This window comes from Haliotis rufescens, unplaced genomic scaffold, assembly GCF_023055435.1.
Source record: "Haliotis rufescens isolate VD_foot unplaced genomic scaffold, xgHalRufe1.0.p SCAF_16, whole genome shotgun sequence".
NCBI classification, from domain to species: Eukaryota; Metazoa; Mollusca; class Gastropoda; order Lepetellida; family Haliotidae; genus Haliotis; species Haliotis rufescens.
This window is the reverse complement of record NW_025963846.1, coordinates 6,669,182-6,694,492: the sequence shown is the minus strand read 5'-3', so window position 1 is coordinate 6,694,492 and position 25,311 is coordinate 6,669,182. Positions and strand designations below refer to the sequence as shown.

The 25,311-nt window shown below is 39.4% G+C and overlaps 1 protein-coding gene across 1 annotated transcript in view; it reads right to left on the bottom strand.

Annotated features, from left to right (window-relative positions):
- Window positions 1–2,816: 2,816 nt before the first annotated feature.
- The window catches only part of LOC124136609, a 44,276-nt gene continuing 21,781 nt past the window's right edge, over window positions 2,817–25,311 (bottom strand). The window contains exons 25-47 of the mRNA XM_048396731.1: window positions 23,427–23,497; window positions 22,961–23,023; window positions 19,112–19,306; window positions 18,544–18,729; window positions 17,815–18,150; window positions 16,140–16,212; window positions 15,853–15,899; window positions 15,132–15,358; window positions 14,507–14,600; window positions 13,987–14,054; window positions 12,848–12,884; window positions 12,179–12,276; window positions 11,691–11,819; window positions 10,892–11,046; window positions 9,587–9,722; window positions 9,332–9,457; window positions 9,087–9,159; window positions 8,766–8,803; window positions 8,515–8,631; window positions 8,040–8,186; window positions 7,744–7,898; window positions 4,391–4,526; window positions 2,817–3,856 (exon numbers count right to left, since the gene is read on the bottom strand). Coding sequence (XP_048252688.1) covers window positions 3,785–3,856; window positions 4,391–4,526; window positions 7,744–7,898; window positions 8,040–8,186; window positions 8,515–8,631; window positions 8,766–8,803; window positions 9,087–9,159; window positions 9,332–9,457; window positions 9,587–9,722; window positions 10,892–11,046; window positions 11,691–11,819; window positions 12,179–12,276; window positions 12,848–12,884; window positions 13,987–14,054; window positions 14,507–14,600; window positions 15,132–15,358; window positions 15,853–15,899; window positions 16,140–16,212; window positions 17,815–18,150; window positions 18,544–18,729; window positions 19,112–19,306; window positions 22,961–23,023; window positions 23,427–23,497 — 2,779 coding nt within the window. The 3' untranslated portion in view covers window positions 2,817–3,784. The remainder of the gene's footprint in view (window positions 3,857–4,390; window positions 4,527–7,743; window positions 7,899–8,039; window positions 8,187–8,514; window positions 8,632–8,765; window positions 8,804–9,086; window positions 9,160–9,331; window positions 9,458–9,586; window positions 9,723–10,891; window positions 11,047–11,690; window positions 11,820–12,178; window positions 12,277–12,847; window positions 12,885–13,986; window positions 14,055–14,506; window positions 14,601–15,131; window positions 15,359–15,852; window positions 15,900–16,139; window positions 16,213–17,814; window positions 18,151–18,543; window positions 18,730–19,111; window positions 19,307–22,960; window positions 23,024–23,426; window positions 23,498–25,311) is intronic.

Genomic DNA, 25,311 nt, shown 5'->3' with positions numbered 1-25,311 from the left:
AGCAACCCATATTTGTCTTAAGAGGCGACCAACGGGATCGGGTGGTGAGGCTTGCTGACTTGGTATCCTAATTGCGTAGATCGATGATCATGATGTCCATCTCTGCATTGTCCATTCCAGACGCGATTATTTACAATGCGCCCTCAGTAATATTGCTGAGTGCGGTGTTAAACAACAAAACTAAAAACAAAACAAACTTCTGCTTGGGCAGTGTTTACCAATTCACTTCACCTCGTCTTGAAACTTATTGACGCTCACTCACAGTACAAGCAGCTGTTAAAATATTCGATAAAACCGAGAAATTTCTTAAAAGCACTTGAATCTACAAGGAACGCAATCAAAATATATTTATTTTCATTCCTAGATAGCAAAAGACACCAATTCGGCCTCTGTCAGATGTGTATACCAAAGTGGTGAAGTTAATTCAAAATTAATGTTGAACAGGTTATATATTATGCTCCGGAAAAGCACCCAACCTGTATTTTCCAAGACTTGGAAGGTTAAAAAACTTAAACCATTGAAATATAACAAAAGCCAATTTCAATTATTCACTTGTGTGTATACAAAGTCTCACAGTAAAACATGCTCGCAAAGCGATCCATGTCGGTTTTAACCAACTGATTATACGGTTCAAACGATGCAAAGAAGAGACATTGAGTTGAGGCATTTGAGACTAACGTGATGCAAAACAACGCCTTCCTTGGATAAAGGACCTTTCGAAATATACACAAGCAAGCTCAAAGCATATTCGAGGATCCTGCTGCTGCCTTGAAAAGGCACACAAAAAAAAACCCCAAAGAACCTTGATTCGGAGAACCAGCAGGGTGCCAAACATCCTCTGTGAGCATAAAATCGCATATACATGACAATACATAACATACTCGCTCTGGCAAAAGCTATGCCCAGCTCATTAGGCTAACACACACTTACCAAAACAAACCAACATTAAAAATACATATCAAATCACGATGTTAGCACACATGTACAACTGTATCAATATTATGGTATCAATACCCATTATTCACTGAAGCGTACGTAAAAAATCTTTTTAAGACTCATCTGACAGGAATAACGTTCTCCCTCTGTATTTTGCGTCAAAAGTTCTTATATATATATATATAGACTGCAAGCACAGAGTAATATATATACAAGTGATTTCATCAGGTGTATAAGTATTAAATATATATTATATATATACGTGTGTGTGTAAATAAATGCATGTAAATTAATATGTATCATGATATCATTTATTGAATATATCAGATCACATTGATCGATCGTCATTAAACGTAATGCCGGAAATGCCAGGAAAATGCTTTTTGCCCGTTGAAACAAGGTCGGATGTTACACAGACTGTTGCTATTGAAACATCAAGTATCTACAGATCTAAGCATTTCAGTCACAAGGAATCAAATCGACAATTTCACAGGTTTCACCAAAGTGATAAATGTCTAAGATATGTATTACTCCCTGACATAACCACAATATTGTTCAAAGCGGCGTTTAATCCCTTAACCCACTCACTCACTGCAGGAATCACCAACTATATCAACCATATCTATAAAACTTACAAGGCTTAGTGATCTGCAAATATTGTCCTTTGATAAAAGGGATACTGGTTGAACAAGGACGTAGAACATATATAACAGCTATACCGTAGTGGACAAAGCATCGAGTACACAAGGCTGTACTTCCCCCGGAAAACGTATGCCATAATGTCATTCAAACAATTTGATAAGCAGTTGTAGTTGTTATTTCATACATACATTAACATCAGATGCTATGGGCACATACACGAGGCGTTCACGTACATATAACGAACAACCTGGTATATTTCTGTCCAGCATTAGTAACTGGGTATAATGTCTTGCTGTTATAATGTCAGTCATACATGTATCGCGGTGTGTTAGCTTGGTATGGGAGAAACGTGACGTGGCGTAACGCAGGTGAAACTAAACGAGCTTAGGTGTGGTGTTGTCAAACCGAAAATCATAATCAGGGCAAATTTTGGATTCGAACTCAAATAAGCATCAGGCTCGACTGAAGGCTGCACCTTGTAGGATAAAATGCGAATGCCCAAATTATAGTCTACAATACAACGGTAAAAAGCGAGACACCTTCAAGAGTGAGAAATGTCTTTAAAGACAAGAAAATTAAATATCCCCAATGCTCAGTATTGAATCAGAATTGTATTCCTGATTGAGGGACACGATTTGCTTAAATAAGGCATGCATGATATAGTAATAGCTATATTCTACGTACTTGTTCGTCCATGATATCGCAGAAGACTTATTATACTCTACAACATCATTTGAGGGCAACGATATTATTATGAACGAAGTCAAAACAAAACCAATTTATTCTATGCATGCTTTAATTATCAAGAGATAAGTCGTTTACAAAGCAGTGATTAACTTTCATCAATGTTTCTTAACATAAATAGATATGAGTTATCAGAAAATACAAATTAACGAACGACGTACATTTCTATATTCTGTTGCATATATATTCCGTTGCATATTTCAATACAGAAATACTAATTGTCACCAACGATTGTTAACAGTATGACCAATCTCAAGTTATATACCCGTTTAAGTTTACAACTGTTTTATACGGAAGCGTAGTGGGGCCATGGTGAATATTTTTTGTCGAAGTATTTCCTACGTAGGAATTAGTATCTTCCACGTAGGACTTACTATCTCCTACGAAGGACTTACTATCTCCTACGTAGGACTTACTATCTCCTACGTAGGACTTACTATCTCCTACGTAGGACTTCGTATGGCCTAGAATTACTATCTCCTACGTATAACAGATAGTAAGTCCTACGTAGAAGATATTAAGTCCTACGTAGGAGATACTAAGTCCTACGTAGGAGATACTTGGACAAAACAATTCACCGTGGCCCTACTACGCTTCCGTAGTTTTATAATTGACCATAAATATAGTTTTATTTCAGGGCGGGCGCCCATCATTGGTCTAACGTCTGTAAGAACTATAGGATACATGTTATCATTTATTGCTAGGGTGAAAGAAACAGAACTTGAGTTGTAGAACAGCGTAACATAAATTGGTGGTTGAACAGTGATTCATTAAATGAATTAGCTTGAGAAAATAAAATGTTGAAAATGTTAAAATAACATTGATATACCTTGATAAAAACTATAAAAATATTATCATGGCTGCTTTGTCATTACATCTATATTCATTATATTATGCATATTTTAACTATGACAACTATCACTTATTATTCGCCGGGTAAAACTACCAAATTCTTCACTAGGTCAAAGGCAAATTCAATGTAAGTTCAACAACATGGACAACAACACTGATTCCAAAACACAGCAACATACCATTTCAGTAAACAACATAACTTTGACTGAGATGCAACTTCAACTCGAAAAGCTTTTGATTTAATATGCTATTTGGAGAGAGTATAAATACAGAATCTTCGGTAAAGGTTTCTAATGTAGTTTGAACACAAATCTACAGCATTTAGAATGTTACGTTCACGTCCAGAAGGAAGGTATTTCATTGAATAGTTGGATCGGATGAATCTGCAATTATGTAAGTATCATGTCAGCCAACAGTAACCAGTTTACTGAATGTTTGAACAACAAACAATGTGTCATAATATCAATACAGAAAATAAATATAAGTCTCATACAAATGAGTGTGCTCTTACATCAATATCACGGTACATTTGACAAAGTAAGTCAAACCGATATATACCACTGAGACTTTGAGTGAACATTATAAACAGATCTGTGGTGCCCGTCAAAAATCAGTTGGTGATGAAGTAGTTTGTAGACTGCACCTGATGACTGGCTAACTCGTACAGGAATCTGTAGTCCTCCTGGGTAAAAAAAACCGTGGATAATTATTTCGTCAAGAGAGTTTATATCCTATCAAATTCCACATTCCTATATAAATGCAGAAATGAGTGATGTGATTTATTGTTACACGTTGCGTAAAAAATATATTTATATGCTTCGTAAACCAATAACCGTGGCTTGTAATCCCGGCCCACCATTTCTGTCTAGGTTTGTAAGCACCATACTTGTTCTTGCCTTGCCTTTGCCTGTGTATATGGCAGATGTAACATGTGGGGCAGGATGCGCTGACCTTTTCGCGTACATCTTGTGATATAGGGATTCATAAACACCTGCTTAGAGTAAACGTTTGATTCGCACAACGGAAGGGCTATGATCGGAGGGTTCTTATGATTACGGAAATGGTATTGTCTCTTTTACTGGTATTTTCACGAAAGTGGTAAACGTCTGGGACTTGGCTTTCCTTCCACACCAAGGTGACACGCTGTGGTATATCTGAAAAATTGTTCTACATAGCTCCATCAGATCATAGCTATCAACATAATAAGGTTGCTCACCTGCGAGGTAACGGGGTGTCCATTTCTACACTGTATCTCCCGGACAGTCAAGTAGATGTCCACTTCCTTGTCCAGTCTCAGGCTGGTCACCACATTGACTGCTGCGGCAAACAGGCTGCACTTCCTCGGATCGTCCCTGGTGTGGAAACAACGTATTCGACATCAACGCCCATAACGTACGATGAAATAGTATGTAAAACTTCTTGTACCGCGTAAGCCCACTGGTATCAGATTTATGTGAAAGTGTGTCTGACATGGTCGTTGCTAATGAACTGTTTCCCCTATGATATTAGCATCGAAAGACCGTGATCGCGTGTCAAACTCAATATGACTTCATACACTAAAGGTGTGAATGTGTTGATTGCGTTTGATGCAAGTACTGGATGATCCATTGCCACTAGGGTATCATGAAGTCATGTACACCTGCCGCCGCTGAAGGCTGTTTACTTGATAGAAAAAGACCTACCGACATTGGAGTATTAGATAGTAACTGAGAGAAGAAGACCTATCGACACTGGAGTATAAGATGATAAGTGAGAGAATAAGACCTACCGACACTGGAGAATAAGATGGTAAGTGAGAGAATAAGACCTACCGACACTGGAGTATAAGATGGTAAGTGAGAGAATAAGACCTACCGACACTGGAGTATTAGATGGTAAGTGAGAGAATAAGACCTACCGACACTGGAGTATTAGATGGTAAGTGGGAGAATAAGACCTACCGACACTGGAGTATTAGATGGTAACTGAGAGAATAAGACCTACCGACACTGGAGTATAAGATGGTAAGTGAGAGAATTAGACCTACCGACACTGGAGTATAAGATGGTAAGTGGGAGAATAAGACCTACCGACACTGGAGTATTAGATGGTAACTGAGAGAATAAGACCTACCGACACTGGAGTATTAGATGGTAACTGAGAGAATAAGATCTACCGACACTGGAGTATAAGATGGTAAGTGAGAGAATAAGTCCTACCGACACTGGTGTATAAGATGGTAAGTGAGAGAATTAGACCTACCGACACTGGAGTATAAGATGGTAAGTGAGAGAATAAGACCTACCGACACTGGAGTATTAGATGGTAACTGAGAGAATAAGATCTACCGACACTGGAGTATAAGATGGTAAGTGAGAGAATAAGTCCTACCGACACTGGTGTATAAGATGGTAAGTGAGAGAATTAGACCTACCGACACTGGAGTATAAGATGGTAAGTGAGAGAATAAGACCTACCGACACTGGAGTATTAGATGGTAACTGAGAGAATAAGATCTACCGACACTGGAGTATAAGATGGTAAGTGAGAGAATAAGTCCTACCGACACTGGTGTATAAGATGGTAAGTGAGAGAATAAGACCTACCAACACTAGAGTATAAGATGGTAAGTGAGAGAATAAGACCTACCGACACTAGAGTATAAGATGGTAAGTGAGGGAATAAGACCTACCGACACAAGAGTATAAGATGGTAAGTGAGAGAATAAGACCTACCGACACAAGAGTATAAGATGGTAAGAGAGGGAATAAGTCCTTCCGACACTGGAATATAAGATGGTAACTGAGAGAATAACAACCACCGACACTTGAAAGTGACAGGGTGATTAATGGTTATGACCTATCGACACGAGTATTAAAGGGTGACTAAATACAAAGTGAGTGAGTTTTGTTTTACGCCGCTTTTAGAAATATTTCAGCAATATAACGGCGGGGGACACCAGAAATGAGTTTCACACATTGTACCCATGTCAGGAATCGAACCCGGGTCATCGGCGTGACGAGCGAACGCCTTGGGACCATGACATACGGACACTGGAGCATAACGATGTTAGCGATGGACTATGACCTACGGACACTGGAGTATAGCGGTGTTAGCGATGGACTATGACCTACCGACACTGGAGTATAACGGTGTTACCGAGGGGCTATGACCAACCAACATTGGAGTATAATGGTGTTAGCGAGGGACCATGACCTACCGACACTGCAGTATAGCGGTGTTACGGAGGGACTATGACCTACCGACACTGGAGTATAACGGTGTTACGGAAGGACTATGACCTACCGACACTGCAGTATAGCGGTGTTACCGAGGGACTATGACCTACCGATACTGGAGTATAACGGCGTTACGGAGGGACTATGACCTACCGACACTGGAGTATAACGGTGTTACGGAAGGACTATGACCTACCGACATTGGAGTATGACGGTGTTACCGATGGACTATGACATTGGAGTATAACGGTGTTAGCGAGAGACTATGACCTACGGACACTGGAGTATAACGGTGTTATCGAGGGACTATGACCAACCAACATTGGAGTATAATGGTGTTACCGAGGGACTATTACCTACCGAAACTGGAGTATAACAGTGTTAGCGAGGGACCATGACCTACCGACACTGGAGTATAACGGTGTTAGCGAGGGACTATGACCTACCGACACTGGAGTATAGCGGTGTTACCGAGGGACTATGACCTACCGACACTGCAGTATAGCGGTGTTACCGAGGGACTATGACCTACCGACACTGGAGTATAACGGTGTTAGCGAGGGACTATGACCTACCGACACTGGAGTATAGCGGTGTTACCGAGGGACTATGACCTACCGAGACACTGGAGTATAGCGGTGTTAAGGAGGGACTATGACCTACCGACACTGGAGTATAGCGGTGTTACCGAGGGACTATGACCTACCGACACTGAAGTATAGCGGTGTTAGCGAGGGACTATGACCTACCAACACTGGAGTATAGCGGTGTTATGGAGGGACTATGACCTACCGACACTGGAGTATAACGGTGTTAAGGAGGGACTATGACCTACCGAAACTGGAGTATAGCGGTGTTAAGGAGGGACTATGACCTACCGACACTGGAGTATAGCGGTGGTACCGAGGGACTATGACCTACCGACACTGAAGTATAACGGTGTTACGGAGGGACTATGACCTACCGACATTGGAGTATATCGGTGTTACCGAGGGACTATGACCTACCGACACTCGAGTATAGCGGCGTTACCGAGGGACTATGACCTACCGACACTGGAGTATATCGGTGTTACCGAGGGACTATGACCTACCGACACTTGAGTATAGCGGTGTTAAGGAGGGACTATGACCTACCGACACTGGAGTATAGCGGTGTTACCGAGAGACTATAACCTACCGACACTTGAGTATAGCGGTGTTAAGGAGGGACTATGACCTACCGGCACTGGAGTAAAGCGGTGTTACCGATGGACTATGACGTACCGACACAGGAGTAAAGCGGCGTTACCGAGGGACTATGACCTACCGACACAGGAGTAAAGCGGTGTTACCGAGGGACTATGACCTACCGACACAGGAGTATAACCGGGTGTCGCCCAGTGACCTGTTGACGTTCAGTCAATAATTCTATGAGCACCAGGAGACAGTCCTTGTCGAAGTAACGTTCTGAAGATGGGGAGTCGAGGTTGAAGATGGTGACAGACGTCACGCCCGATCCACTGTCCTGTAATATTTGAATCGAAATTGAATCATGAACTTATGACATAACATCCAATCGTTTCTGGTTTGAAATGGCTAAAAATGAAATTCCAATTCGACAGGCAATCATATCTCAGGAGGAATTGTGTTCATGAATTTTCCTTACCCAAAATGTTTGCATTGTCTCTGATTTCATGGTTAGCCTCTTCTCAGTTACCCTTTCAGAAACTGTTTCAATGGAGTTCAAGGTCACGTGAAACTCTCCTAATGTCAACGACGTTCCTACATCCTTTGGCATGGCATCAGAGGAATTCTAGAGAGACAGTTGGAATCAAATGCACAGGGAGATTAACGCATATGTTCATTGGCTCGATACGTATGTGATGTAGCTTTTAAACCTTATTTGACATAATCAATTATGATGATGAATAATATAGTCGGAATCGTACCATCAACTCTACTTTTTGCAGAGAGTTCTTATGATTATGGACATGTTTTTGTCGCTTTTATTTGATTCAGGTTTAGAGCCATCAACAAATACACAGCTAGAGTTGTTTAGGGTGAAGGGTGATGATAGACAATAAGCCTACCCAAGACGTTTCTGATGATATGTCTTGAAAAGGAAACCACAGTATAGTTACCTGGTTGATGGTGATGATGGTAGCAACATTGTTCCTGCATACTGTTTGCCAGATTTCTTCGGGAGAAGGTTCCTTAACAACCCCAATGTGGACGAAGCCCTTCTTGCTGAAATACGACTGTGGATAAAAGCAAATACATGTTATACATTCATACAATTAGAACTATTTGTTTGATTTTGTCGTGTATTTACTTTTTATATTATTGATTACCAAAATCCGTGATGATAAAAAATACATTGTTCAGAACATACCGGCAGGGATGATATGTTGAAATTAAACAGGTCATCACCTAAAAAAGCATGGTCATGTTATTTTCTAAAGACAAACAAGGTAAAACAGCATAAATGTTTGCGTACGAAGGGAATTAAAACACAATGAAAATACACAATTTGTCTTTATGAAATTCGACACAAGGTACACGTTTAGGTTCAATTTCTACATGAGTACATTAACATTCCGTCAGCTGCTATTTTGGATTTAAATGAGCTGACATAGGAGTCATATATACGTTAACCAAGTCAATATTTTGTAAACGGCTTGATAATTAAGGCGCAGTGCACGATTTGTTGTACCATCTGTGTGTGAAATATCGGGCTTTGCTCCAGCCTTCTGGTATCCCTGGAGAGACATCATCACTTCCAAATTCTAGAAAGAATCCAATATTCCCATTTAGGATACATTCAAATATGCGCAAAACTTTAGATTACTAATCATGTTCTACCCTTAATAATTCGCTCATACTTTAAACCTGTTCCTCAACATTAAGCGAGAACAACGGTATACGTGCACCTTTATCCCACCATTGACCCATTATCACCTGATATTCTTCCTGGATTTCAATGTTGTTTGCATCCAACATAGATGGGAGTTCACTGGCCATCACCGGCGTTTCCCTGCAGAAGAGTGCCTCAAGAACAGCCCAGTGGAGGAATTTGTACTGTCCCTGGAACAAAGGCCGACAAACATTCACAACCCATTGCACATAATATAGAACCGATGATTTATGTTTGCATATACGACAATGTCATTAACATAGTTCATGTCTGGAGATTTCTAATCGTGTCTACCACACCTTTGTCTGGACCATGTTCAGCCTGTGTTCTCTCATGTTGATGACGGTCATGAAGAAGTTCACTTTCTCCTCCGCCAGGGCCTCATTCATCAGAATGTCAAGACCGATGTAGGTCCCTGTCCGACCGACTCCAGCACTAGTGGACAAACAGATATGTGCTGTAGTACTATTACTATATTTCTGCTACAGATACAGACCTCTTGTTGTCCAATGGGTACGTTTGGTGATACTTTGGCATTAAACAGGTCTTTTTGCACCAATGGCTTTTGTAGTCCATTGGTTGATGTGCGCAGTTGCATATCTCAGCTACTACATTCACTGGTCCTTCTCTGAAATAATTCCTGCTTATAACATCTGGCTTTCTTCCCAAATTTAGTTGTCAAATTATTAGACCCTTCAGAGCAGCGAGAAGCCCAACTCCTTTTGAACTGACTTGGGAGATTGAGTTATACTTACAAGACTTTGCCAGGTGTTGTGATGTACCTATCACTTTAAAACCTATTTAATTGGTTTCATGAAATGGTAAGAACGACATGCGTCATGACATATGATGTTCAGGGGTAAAATCTTTCTATGGTTCAGTCCAGAGAGTCGCAGATAGTGAATGATACGTTTGATCGGTATAAAGATTGCGTGTCTTCTTCTGCTGCCTTTCTATTTAATTGGTAATCCCTTATCAGAATAAGGTGAGGTGAAATTGGGTTTAACGTCGCGTCCAAGATTATTGCACTTATATAGCGACGTGCATGCACGTGTATGTGTGTGTGTGGCTGCTTGTACTAGTCCGGACTGATGCCGATTTATAGTGCTAGCTCACTGAGATACCATGCCGCAGTTTAACATGAATACCCCACTCAGACACAGTATACTGACTCCGAGCCGACCAGTCCTTGTTTTAGCCCCTTAATGCCGAGCGCCAGACAGGGTAACAACAAGTACAATCTTTTAACGTCTTTTTGTATGACGCGGCCCGGGATCGAACCCTGGACCTTCCGCTCTCCGGGCGGACGCTGTACCACTAGACCACGGAGGCGGTCCTTATCAGAATGAAGCCAATACCTGAATTACTAAATTTATTTTTTTCCCTTTTCAGTTAATGTTAGAATGATTTATTGGTATTTTTAAAATCAAATATATTTGAGTCGATTTCACCAACACTACAAACAACACTAATGTATCAACATCAATGTTTCATATGTTTAAGATCACACATTTTTGTATGTTAGATTTAATCCAAAATGGATGCTAATTCCGGTAGTTCGATATATAAGCCCAACCTGAATAACAAATACAATACAGTCGTACCTGCAGTGTACAATTATTGGTCCAGCTTGTCCGTCATTTGGATGACTGCGTGTCTTGACGTGTCTCCAGAAACTGACGAGAGAGGGCGCTGTAGGAACTCCATGGTCTGGCCACGAGGTGAAGTGATACTGGGTCACCTCACGTCGAGTGTCGTCCTGAAAACATGTCATTCAAGAAACTGAATAAAGACAGTTGGAGAGGTACCACAATATGCGACGATGTTCATACAATGTTTGGCCCTCACTCTATGAAGGTTCATACTCCAATGAACTCACACAAAGTGAAAGTCAAGCCAATGTAGGCCATGTAGGCCAAGATCTAAACACAATTCTATTTAGTACGAGTGACTTCATGTTTCCACTGACAGCCAAACAACAACCAGATATATCGCGGAATAAAATTGTTCCCCAAAAAGAGAGGTGACATGAGCGTATGGATGCAGAACTTGCTCTTTATAAACATCTTACGCAACACATGTGTTCATATAATATCCCCATTAGATGAGAAAGGTCTGCAATGAACTACCTCAGTAAGTAGGTCACAATGACAGCGCGTCGTAATACATTTACATCAAGTACAAGACGTCAAAATAGCCGACACGATAAACGTGACCGGAGGATTTCCGAAGTTGTTAATGAACCTGTGGCGGTTACATGTGTTAGTCATCATTGATCAACTGACCGATTATTGAAAGGCGATTAAAGATGCGTCAAACAGCCACCATATCGAAAATCTATGGATAGCTATATATATTGCTATAATTTGGACTTTGGTGAAGCGCTCTGACTACCACACGTACTTTGCGGTGATGCAGCGAGAAGATCCGGACTGTGTAGTAAGCACGTTGTATGGTCTTCTCCTGTGTCACGTTGATGTTACCATAACACCCGTTTTCTCCCTTTGGTAGCCAATACATGTGACACTTGTGCTGTAAACATAGTCACACTTCGGTCAAAGATATCCCATTGCACTCAGTAATATATTACTATAGACTGCTTAATTCAAACATAAGATATCAAAGCACAGTGTATAAAACTAAAAATGATCAAAATTGCTTATGTTACGACTGTACTTTGTCAATGCACTGCTTTATTCAAATAAAAGCTATTAAAGCACAGTGTAGAAAACCAAACTTGCTCAAACTTGCTAATGTTACGACTGTTATTTGTCGATGGACACAGTATATCTGATATCTTCGTTTTCCACCTGACGGATACAAGAGTATTGTTTATTGTCCTTTCCTCGAACAAAAACCCAGCGATCTTTAAGGAGAGCATTTCCACGCACCACGCCTTGTTCCAATAGATTGGTGACCATGACGATCTCACGGGATCCTTCCTGCCAGACCATGCGCCAGAAGTCCACGACTGTCGAGTTCATAGGGCCTGCGGATAATTATGGTTGAGTATAGTTCTATTCCGCTTCCAGCAACATGCCAGCAATCACATGGTGGAGGACACCAGAAATTGTCTTCACAGATTGTATCCATGTGGGGAATCGAAACCTTGCCTTTGGCGTGACCACAAGGCTACCGCACCGCCCCATTATCATTTTAAAGAAACCATTTATCTCTACAAACGTTTTAGTGCAAAGAAATTATATTTCCGATGGCAATATCTTATGTGTGTCCGATTTGAGTTTAACGACACCCGAACAGTGTTTCAGTTTCAAGAGTGAGAGAAGCCTGAAGCAAATTAATGCAACTTTGGAAAGAAAACACTAACATGGGTATGGTGCGGACAAAGGATATTAGTAAGGACGAATCTATTATTTGAACCCACGATAAAAAGTTTCTGAAACCCCTCGGTGATGCAAATCTGAACAGCGAATTGCGGTGCCTTAAACGATTCTGCCCCGTGTACCCCCTATGTACGTATGCACGTGTGAAGTTGCGGACATTTTGCAGTAGCTTAAACAACAAATTGGAAAAGTAACGCGACCCCTAGCATTACCTACCTTGCGTAGATATGAATTTTCGCGGACTTTTAAAACCCTGAAAGAACAAAATGTTTTATTCTACAAAATGATAGAAACCGACAAGGACGTTGATTCGTATGTCGAACATTGACATACATATTAACATATTGTAAACCTGAATACATTATATAATATTTATGATGATTACTTTATATCTGTAAAAGTTGAAGAGAGGTTATCACGCGAGGGTGTTTTGGGATGGTAAACGTTCCTGTATTAAGAATAAACGTTGTAATTACAAAAACTTGGTGAGCTAAATATGCAGTGTTTATTCCTCATACAGGACATCTACCATCCAAAGACACACAAGCTTGATATCCCTCTTCATCATAAAATGTTATTTCTAAATTTTGTCATCGCAAAACGTATTCTCATCTCTCGCAGGCATTACCTAAACATTGCAAGTTTTCCTGGAATGTGCGCATTGAAATATATTACGCCAGAACGTCGATGATTTGTCAGTGACAAGTGACAACAGTCAATATAGTTCCAACTGAAACCCTTTTCTGTAGATAGTAACTACGAATAGGACAAATTACAATTGCCTATACTTATTGTTTCTACTTGCCTTTCGAGTCAATCCATGGAGTCTGCCCTGCTATAATGTTAGGCAGTGCGTAGTCAGGTGTACACGCAGCGACAAATTGAAACATGGTAACAATTAGGACATATTTCGGCCAAATCCAACTTTTTATATTAGGGGAATGGACCCAAAGCCGCAGAGGCCTGTTCGCAAAGATACGGAAACTGATCCCACAATGCTAGTGTCCTCGCTAAATTGTTTCGCAATTTATATCTCAAAGTTGCCGAAACTTCTAAAATGTCTCAGTCACGCACCAGTAAGACACTGAATTTCCGTATCTCAGGCTATTGTTTTGGAAATGATAACAATTGTCCCAGCAGTTTCTCAAGATTCACGATGGTTATTTCTGACTCGATTGCCGGTTGGCAAGGACAAAGCCTTTGTTTGTAAACAAGTTCATATTTGCATCTTTATCCGTGTATGACCCTAACGAATACCCTTTTTATCCGTTGGCTTTACGCTGCTGTGAAACATACCCATAATGATAAATATCTATATCTGTAAGATCGTTAACTTATCGCCCCTCTCTACCTACGTGAATGTAGGATGCGTTGATGTAATCCGCTCCACCTTCCTTCCGTAGAGGCACCAGTGAGTCGTCATCTGTTGACAGTACATGATAAAGATGCTATACTTCGTAGCATGGCAATTATAACATTGTGACGCATCAACACATGTCATATATTCAGATGTATTGTACTACAGATGCTTTAATAGAATGAAGAGACACCAAAGGAAGACTATGACAATATAAGCAACAATACTTTCATAATAATAAGAAAACACTGCTAAACCATCGAACGATTCAGACTGTATCATAGGCTTCTGTCCACGAGCCACTTTCAAATACTGATGATACCATGTTTTCGAGAAAAGGTTACGTATCCTGACCCTACGGTGACACCCGTCACATACACATGAATAGGCAGGTGAATTGGATAACTGTCTCATATTATTCTAATAATTCTTAATTTCTTAATAAAAATGTAAGAGAATCAAACTAGATATAAGGAATCATAATGCGATTTCTTGAGAACTTTTAAATGAAGTGTTACTTGGTAATATGTTAGTGTAGCGGTTCTTGTACATATTCTCCTCCCTTGTTGCCGTCTCGTATTTATGAGTGCTTCTCAGACCGGTCGGCATCATCTGAAAGTGAGCGGTATCATATCCGAAAACCCGTTTTTCAGCGTGAAAGCATACAAAAATAAGGTCTTATTCTTACATTTTGCAGCTGCTTATAACAGCCTTCTGTTGCGCTGCTTCCACTGATCATGATATTCAGTTTCTTACAAGAAGCTATGGGTTCTTGTTTAAATAATTTTTGAATACCATATACTCTAATTACTAAATTAATAGAGATTTTGAGTACATTATTTATTACATAAATCCTTTCATATGTCAGTTGAATAATGTATCTTTATCGTTAGGTTAGAATAAATCATATTGTGGACCAGTGATTATCGAATCCCAAATGATTCCAATAATGTTTCTATACGTCTAAAACCTTAATTACTTCGGACCTTCCTACAACATCAAGATGGCATTCCGTGAAATAACTGAAATAACTGAAACTGTTCAAAGAAGCATTCGACAAACCTCTCTCTTCCATGAGTCGTATATATTATTTCAAATTAATAGGAACAATCGGTATAACTATCCCGGGGGTAAATTACTTACCTTGTACTCTGTACTGATAATAGAATCCAGCCTCTCTCTGATGTAGCTTGGGAGATATTTTACACCAACAACACTCGGGATATGGCTCTGGGAGGTTCCAGTAATAGACGCAGGATATTCCTCCGGGTAAGCAGGAAGTTCCATACTTTGGAACTCATTAAGATTAAATACCGTGGAGTTGGGTTGGGTGACTTCATCGATCCCTATCGCTTGATTCCTGCCGGCCTCTGGATTCCGTGATTATCAAGCATTATGTAAACACACAAGTAACATTTCTTTGATAGGCATTTAGAAGTTGGAGTACTAAGTAAGGATAATAATATATGGATAAACAACTTCTTTATTACAATTAAGAGCGACGTTTCGACGTAGGCTCATCACTTGCTTGATAACGGTGTTAGAACCTACACCGAAACGTCGCTCTTAATTGTAATAAAGAAGTTGTTCATCCATAAATTCTTATCCTTACCTTATACAATTTACAACCAAAGTATATCAGCAGATGAGATACATCATATATAAAGCCGTGTGAATGTGCACATATTTATGAAAAGAACAATAAAAGATTATATATTTCCAAGAATTTAACGTCGATGATGTTAATATACCAAAACCATTATGTATGTGGTACTTATGTTTCTAGGTTTGACAGCACTAAGTCTGCGTCCTTGGGTTTCTCGATCACTCACTCACTCGCCATATACCAAACATTACTGGTTACCTTTTGTTTCTGCATCCTTGGGGTTATCTCTTTCCTTAAACTGCTTTCTGCAAAAGTAGTATGAATAGTTACACACACATATGTTCTCGCACGTGACATTAAATAACAGTTTAGACAAGCCATCGTGACAATATGCTCAAGCTAAATCGAGGTCAATATTACCTTAAAATGTCCCTATTGATAAAACTGGAATGCACATTTACAGATTCCGGATTCCATCGATACCATATCAAATTGTCTTGGACATATGACAAAATAGAATATACAATAGACGTGTAGAGGTTTACCTGCAAACGACTGCTAGTACTATGATTATCAGCAGCAGCACGACCACTCCTACGACTGCAGCTATCGTCGTGCCTGCAATTGACAGTGTTTTGAAGTAACTGGGCTTCAGTATCAAACTATCTTCACATTAGTTCAAGTTGCTGCAGGGACAAAACAAAATGGAGAGCACTAAATACTTTATTATATGATTTAGAAGTTAACATGTTTGTTAATACTTTATATCTCATACTCAGCAGCGTGTTGAAAATCTTCAAATGCTCATATCTAACACTCGAAGTGGATATGTGTATACATTGTACATGCAGATGGATACCCGAGAGATGGATACCCGAGTTGAAATGTTTTTCTCCTGATATATTACATCCCTGTTATTATAGATCGCTACAATAATGCATGCAAGTGCAAAGTTTCCTATGTTCCTATACATTTGATGTAACAGGAACGTTAAGTTACTGTTTGATTGTCGTTCTAGAAGTTGGTAAGTAAGTAAGAAAACGTACAACTTTAAGGATAATAATTTTATTGCATACAGCGACGTTTTGATGTAGATTCTTACACCGTCATCAAGCTTGAGTGACAGCAACCAAGTGATGAGAGGTATATGTGCATGATATGTTGTGATAAGCAGAAGATTTACATTGGCAACAACAGGTAATAGATAACAAGTAATACAATTTAAGATAATACCGACATTGAAATACCATAGAAATACAAAACTTCAACGCCAAACAGTCTCGACCATCTGCCTTCACAGGATTCCATCTTGCGTAAAAGGTAAAACAGTTCTGACATTAACTCGAACGTCAATTGTAATTCATATATTTTAATATAGATAAATATAAGTTTTATGATTATTATTTTTGGCAGTCATATACCCTTATCTCCAAGTAACAAACCAAACGCTTGTAAAGAAAAACGTGCAGGCGAACATGCACAAGAACATGCGCATTTCTGGTATAGATTAAAGGGCAAGTCTATATCTGATTTGTACAGTTATTGTACATTAAGAGATTTCAAGTCTAGGTAACAATTATTTGAAATTCAATAACCTGAAATTAAGAAGGAAATATGCCAAAATTGTCAGGATTTTGTTTTGTGAAAAGCACAAAAAGTCAGAAATTTGTAATTAGTCTTTAAAGGTTTCTCGTTCTTTGAAAACACTTCAAGCTCTTGCAATGGATATAAATTATGTGTTAGCTGCTTCCAAGACAAGGTTTCAGAGAAACAAACATTGTCATTCTCACTTTTTCATATATATGTGCATACGAAGTCAGCGCCTTGGAAATTTTTGCTGAAGCGAATATATTTCATAGTTCCTGAGTGTATTCATTAACTCTACCATAACACATTAAAAGCTTAACAAGTGTACGATTTACCATAGTTCGAAGTATGGCTCCATGTTTTTTTTTAAGTTATTAGTTCACAACTTGATAGAAATAATAGCAATCGTCCACGTCACATTAAAACAAAACTAATTCATAATGCAGTCTACGGTTGAAATGACTCTCCATGACCGCAAATTTGACAAGTGTAAGGCCAACTTGAACTCATAATATACAGCTAACGTTTTTGTCCAGGGCTGCAAATAGCTACAGCCAGCGCGACATATTAACACTGCTATTTTGTACTTGTCATTTGTCTCTCAAGAACCCCCAACACTCGTATCACACTTACTTGTATCTGCATAAGATGGAGGCGTGGTTGGTTCAGCAGATGACGTCGCTGATGTCTCAGTTGGAATTGGTGAATGGACGATGCTTGTTGTGGGTGGGGTCGTTGTTATGGACGTGGTCGTTGTTGTCGGTGTGGTCTTTGTTGTTTTCGGGGTTGTTGTTGTGGATACGTTTCTTGAAGTGGACATAATTGTGGATATTACTGGGGTGGATGGCATGGATGTTGTACTCTTATCTATGCTGGCCCCCGATACTGTACTCACTGTCGAAGATGCTATCAATGGGGTAGTCACGGATGTTGTAGACAATGTTGTGGATGTTGTTGGTGTGGAAGTAGCTGCAGCGGTAGACATGTTAGAAGATGTTACTACCGACACAGTTAAGAAAAACAACTGAAATGTATCGTCTATGTCTATATGTAAGAACATAACAACATGTCTGATATAACAAATTAATCATCTGAATAGAAACATATATAAATGATATGATTTTCCTCTCACATTAATCTTACATATTTTTGAAAATGTTCACAGTTGAGTTAATCCTCAACACATTCATATTACGTCCAATCAAAGAGAATTGGCGATTTCGTTTGGGAATGGTCCCTGATCAAGTCAGTTGAGATGACTAAAAGGTGGCATGAAGTTTTGTCTTAATTTTAAGAATATTTTAGGTGTCTAAGAACAATAACACATATTATCATTAATTAATTACATATGATTAAAATTACCGTATATTTCCACTTCACAGAGACTCAAATTCAGGGATTGTCCTGTAGGTTGGCGACGTATCAGGAGGTTGTCCCCTGTCACTGGTACTTCACAGATCAGGGTGTACTCTGACATCCATGTGTTGGAGCTGTTCTCACTGTGACATATTCTGCCATCTACCGTCACACTAACATCATTCTGTGGACCTGAAATGTGTATTGAAGAACGTGAAGAAACTAGGTATTATCATGTAAATTTTCGCGTAAATTCCTGTAAATGACATATCCTGCCAACTACAGACATAGTTATATCACCCTGTTGCTCTGGAAAATGTTTTGAGGAATGTGAACAAACGAGATTGCAATGAATGCAATGAGATTGCAATGAATGCAATGAGATTGCAATGAATACACTTCCAGATGGCAACATATCACAGTTCAAAACGTGCCAGTTAAATGACTGATAGACTCATATTAATACAACCCATCATTATTAATGTGAAAACTCATTACTACCATGACAACTCAACTCCTTTCAATTATGTCGGTCGTTATTTGATACATTTGGTCACTGGTTTTGTTATAGTACCTTCCCAGAATATCTTGATCCTGCTGATTGTCCTGTTCTGTCCAAACTCAGCCTCCCATGCCGGAGATATGGACGAGACTGATGAACACCGCCGTGACGTCACACCATCAGTAACCCAGGTTGCCTGGCCGGTGATGGTGTAGGTACTGTTGTCCCTAGATGTAAAGGTACTCCTTGCTTGTGGGGCTATATTCACTGTATTAATAAACATTATCATAATGTGTTGTATGTTAGAAACATCACATTGCGATATAGTGTATCAGATATGAATTACCGGAGTTACTCTGAATACAGTCTCATAATATCTCCTTTCATTTAAAGTTGTTTATAGCTTTAATTCAAGTAGCATTATCTTTCGTCTATGGACATAAGGGCATTATTAATGTATCTTTGTCTGTGATATATTCTTTATCTTGTGTTGCCCCTCATGTTGACTGGCTTGTGGTCAAGTACTTGTTGCGGGTCAGCCATTGTACTTCACATCAAACAGAGCAGAGTAACCCATTATTTAATGTTAGTTTAATGTTCTAGCAGCTGCGTGACAAATTTTAAAAAAAGATTGTAGCGTTTTCACTATGAATTAAATATTCACGTTAATCATTCCTAAGCAAGGTGGTAGGATGTGTAGTTGCATACACGGAACAGTGTGTATTTTATTCAATTTTGTTGATGTAGAAGTGAGGTACCAAATCTAGTCACAAACAATTGCAGTGCCAGTTAAGTGCTAACATCGGTGTCTGAATGGTTGAATGACAGAAAGTATGAATGAAAGAAAGATGGACTTGACCTTTGTATAGAGCAAAGTACATATTTCGTCAAGCGTATCTAGTAATTAATACAATAACACAGTCCTACTTGTGCATTTAGAATAGTTGAAATGCGATTTGCTCCAATTGATTCTTAATGAATTATACTCCATCTGAGAACGTGGTTGACTCTACCCCTGCAGAGTATGGAAGTTAGTATTGCATATTAAATGTTTCATATTGTCATGAGCCAATTTGTGCCTAATATTCCAGCAACGATATCTGCCAGTATATGACGTTCAGGACGCAGGTACCGGATCTGACACCAGTTCCCACAACAACGATAACGACGTTGGGTTCAGGCCATCAAAGAGCGCGAGGGGGTAACACCATATACTGATGTTTTCAATATATAGACAGTTTAATGTGACTGTTCTAAGCCTTCACAGTATAAATTCGAGTCTACAAGATTAAATTTATGAGGGGAAATACACGGGTAAAAAGAAAATATTTCATATTGGCAGAGGTAAAATTATTTATTAAAAAAATCACCCTACAATTTTACAATATTTACATGCGCACACTATCTAAGATTAAGCCACGGAGACGTGATGTTCGTTACAAAATGTATCATTACACAATTCTGCTATGGTTGGCTAAGATAGACTCCGTTCCACTGAGCCAGCTTAACGGCAAGACGAGCATAGCACATATATACACACTGGGTAAGTTATTAGTAATAATATTTTCGCAATTTAACGTATTCTTTACAGCCAATTCGTTTTGTTTAGAAATGGGTCTTGTCTTTTTTCACAAGTGTAACGTATCGGTTCTGTTCAAACACAGTTAACTATCAATCATCATGCATTACCTTCAAGTTGTTATTTCGTCAATGCTCTGCCACGGGTGTTCATGGTCAAATTATTTCCCATCACGAATTGCATTGCTACTTATGGCATTCATTCCCGAAATTGAAAAAGAATTATGAAAAGTAAATACGTAAATTTGACAATGTGTTTGTGTATAGTATATCTCCTTTATGATACTCGTAATAGTAACTGTAACTGTGGACACAGTATTTATACTGGCATAAATGTTCATATATATTTGTTTCATCTCATATACGTAGAGGATATTTCCAAATTTGACGCATCAGTGACAAAAATTATTTCCGATTCAATTTCCTACTTTCACTTGTGCAAAATGTTCCCGTGCCTTGTCAGGTAAACAGTTCACACGGCTATGCATGTGTTTATTACGGATGTCTCTGTAGGGAAGGATACGCAGAACCTTTGGCGAGCACCTCGTGTGATAAATATTTGATGGTGAATCAGAAACACGTGCTTATGATACAGTAGGAACTGTACAATGGACTCTGCTTTCCGCCGATATTTCTTATGATTATGGAAAGAGTTTTGTCGCATATATTTATTAATGCAATTTAAAAGTCATCTGGAATTAAAAAAACATGTCTTGTCCAAACCCTTGTCCTCAATAATGCTATCGGTTTCCTATTCATGATATTTACACGTCTCATGAGATGGAGAAGGGCGAACGTGTAAGTGTGGTCGAGACATGTGCATACACACAAACCTGAAGATACGCACTCAGAAACACTATAAGGGTTTCGCGCAGATAAAGAGATAATCATATTATTAAATCGTCGCATTTTCAACTCTCAGGAAGGAGTGAGTTAGTTGGGTTTAACGCCGCTTTTAACAGTATTCCAGTTATATCGCGGCGTGTCAGTATAATGCGGGAGGAAAGCCCGAAATGATGCAGGTCTCAGACCTTTACCACTTTGGTGAAACCCACGAGCACGGGTATGGTGCTGACAAACCTAGAAACATAATCGGGGAGAACCGGGACTCAAACCCACAATCGAAGGTTTCTGGCGTGCCCAAGGGACGCAACTCTGCACAGCGAATCGCCGCGCCTTAGACGACTGGGCCACCCGTGCCCCCTCATCTAGAATGAAACATTCTTTACTCATATTGAATGATACTAATAATGTAGTGCACATACATGGGATAAACCACTTTTTGCGTTCAGTTGTGTGTTTTGGATAGCTTTATCCATCACCTTCAATCTTCACATAATTTTAATAGCCGTTGTATTTTTTATAGTTTCATAGAAGCATCCAATAAGTGTGAAATAGGCATAAACAACCTGTTTAATCTACAACTGCTTATCACATACTCGGACCTACTGATGCTCGATGGCAGATGTTCATTTTTAGGCCCTACATACCTAGGTGAACCTTCAATGATGACGCTGAGTATACACACAAAAACGAGTTTAGAGTTATATATGTTGGGGTTGTTATATGATAACGGTATCAGTATCAAACAACCATCGTGAATGGTTGGGAAAGCATTATTTCATGTATATTTAATACGTATCTTTGTAAATAATATTTATTTCAAAAACATACATTAGGTAAATATATCAATGTTATCTACAGAATGCCTGTCATAACTGAGGCACATGTATGCCGTAGTCTTCTGATTTGAAACCTTCCATGAAAAAGCTTTTTGAACGATACATGTCTGGCATGGAATAGGAATTATCGCTTCTCGATTTATCATAGTTCGGATTGGCCAGTCACCGTCTTGTAAAACTCAATACAAAATCGGCTGACCGGCCAGTACAGATTGAGCGGTGGTGAAGCCCAGTGGTAAAGCGTTCACTCGTCACGCCGAAGATCCGGGCTCGATTCCCCACATGAGTATAATGTGTAAAATCCATTTCTGGTGTCCCCCGCCGTGATATTGCTGGAATTTTGCTAAAAGCTGCGTAAAACCATACTCAATCAATTAATCACAGATATTCTTATGTCTTACTGTATAAATGCTGCTTCACTGGCTTGTCACGTCACTACTGACACTGTTCGCCAGCGACTTACCACTCTAGAGTCTCCATACAGTTCTGATTATCACACACAAAATATTTCACAGAAGTAACTCTTTGGAACATTTGAACTCGTAATAATAAATTCGTTACATGTATCCCATGATGTACATGTCCGTTAAGCGCGTGATTATAAGAACCCGTACACGCCACTAGTGATCCACATAACTCAAACAATCGGTATCAACATTACCTAGGTTACAGTCCCCGGGGCAGTTGGAGCCAGTCACACAGAGACAAGCGTCTTCACCAGAAACTGAAACAAACATCAGGATTGATTGAGTGAGTGAGTATGGTTTTACGCCGCTTTTAGCAATATTCCAGCAATATCACGGCGGGGGACACCAGAAATGGGCTTCACACATTGTACCCATATCGGGAATCGAACCCGGGTCTTCGGTGTGACGATCGACCGCTTTAACCACAAGGCTACCCGACCGCCCCGGATTGATTGAATATGAATACCGGCTGATACATTGGTTAATAACAAGGGACAATGCTATTCTCAGAAACGGTTTTGTCAACTTTCACAATGTATGTTTAGTCAGAATTAAAATATTTCTTTTGTTGCATGTTTAGTTATGAATCCATTTATTTGAAATGTAGATTTTTCCTGATTGGCATCAGGTGTATGTATGGAATAAAGACATATATCTCACCTTGCGGCCTCCATACCAGCATCAGAATCAGGTAAACAATGGCATGTTGAGTAATCATGGTTCCAGACGTGCTGTATATGATATGAAATCAATTCATCCCAAAGGCCTTACCATTAAAGCCAGCGCAATGAGTACATGGAACCAGAACCATGGAAGCTATTCCTACTAGGCCTACTAGGAGCTACTATACCCAGCCAAATCACTCACAGCCATTTGCTTAATGGCTCGACACATTGCCATTAGATATTCCTCGTAAGCAACACGGAAATATATTTCCACAATTGTTGAAAAAAATACTTACAGAGATTACACACATTCAATATAATACAACAGGGTGTTGACAGTTGCGTCACGTGGTCCATGGGTATACAAGGAGAATATGTGTGTGTTTATTGTGATACCATGCTCTAACTTGTTGAACTGTCACTATTATTAAACATGACAAGTATCCAGGGTTTAAGCTATCTGTGTTAGTTTTTGTTTCGGCATCGGTAGTTACTTTATTAACATGTTCCTGCACGCTTCTTTAATTCAGAAATATTCATAGTTGTCTGCATGGTACTACATAACCATATGAGTTCACTATTCACAGGATACGCTCACAGTTTCACAGGACACACTTGGTGTCATCACTATTTGATAGTGATTGACAAACACATGTTCATGATATAGTCAGAATCGTACAATCAACATGTCTTTTGGTAGAGATTTCTTATGAATATGGAAAGGGTTTTAGCGCTCATATTCACAAGTAGTTGAGTCTATGGTTCGCAGTCAGGACTGCTTTTAATGAACATACCAATTGGGATATTCCGAATTTTGTTAATCTAATCTGGAAATAAGAAGTATAAGTGCATTTTGTCACCTAAATAAACTTGTGATGGACTACAAAGTGTAGAATGTATGCAGCGAACTAGGCCAACTTTAACTGTGCTTATTTAACGAAAATTGTCTGTATAAAAGGACCATGTACAGGAAAATGTGTGTACATCAATAGTGTGATCACTTTCCTTGTGATAAGAAATTTTTGACGCGGATGTTGTCATTCATGGTATCTGTATAAATGCATCACTACATTTTTATATTTACCACTTGCCCGTGAAGAGATCACCCGTTTAATAAACATACAGCTGTATTACACATTGTGTAATACCAAAACGCGTGCTTATGTACTCTCGGAACACGTTTCACGAACAAATATTGAAAGCTCTCAACATCCCTTGGCTTATTCAACGACATTGCGTGTGGAGTTGATAGATCACCGAGAGGAGCTTATGCACAGTCGATGACCCCAGCAACCTTGTTGCTAGGCTGACGTCACATGGCATTGTTTCGCCGATGGATCTTGCAACAAAATTCCACAAATTACGTCATCGGGTATTGTGACGTGATTGTAAACTTTGAGGTGCAAGGCCCCGTTCCACAAGGCGGAACGAGTGTGCATGAAGTCTAACTCGTGAAGAGTTGTGGTATCTGACTCGCTTTCGCTCGTCAGATACCACAACTACTCACTCGTTTCATAAAATTGGCATTACACGGGAGCTCGTTTAGTATTCTATATATATATATATATATATATATATGTCCCATACATTACTCAGCTGCCAATGCAACTACTGTAATAATTGATAACATCCACATAAGAAGCAGTTTCATGAGTATAAGAGCACGACACTGACTAACATGGTACACAAAGACACTCTTTGCAGGTTACAAAGCGTCATGTACTTCTTCACAATACAGTTCGAGGATAAAACTTTGTTTTGTGATAAATACATTTATTTGCAGTTTCTGGAAATGACATGTACCCATGCTGCAACAGAACGGCCTGTGAGTGCCATTCCTGCACGATCATGTCTGACCACAGGTTGTAAAAGATATGACC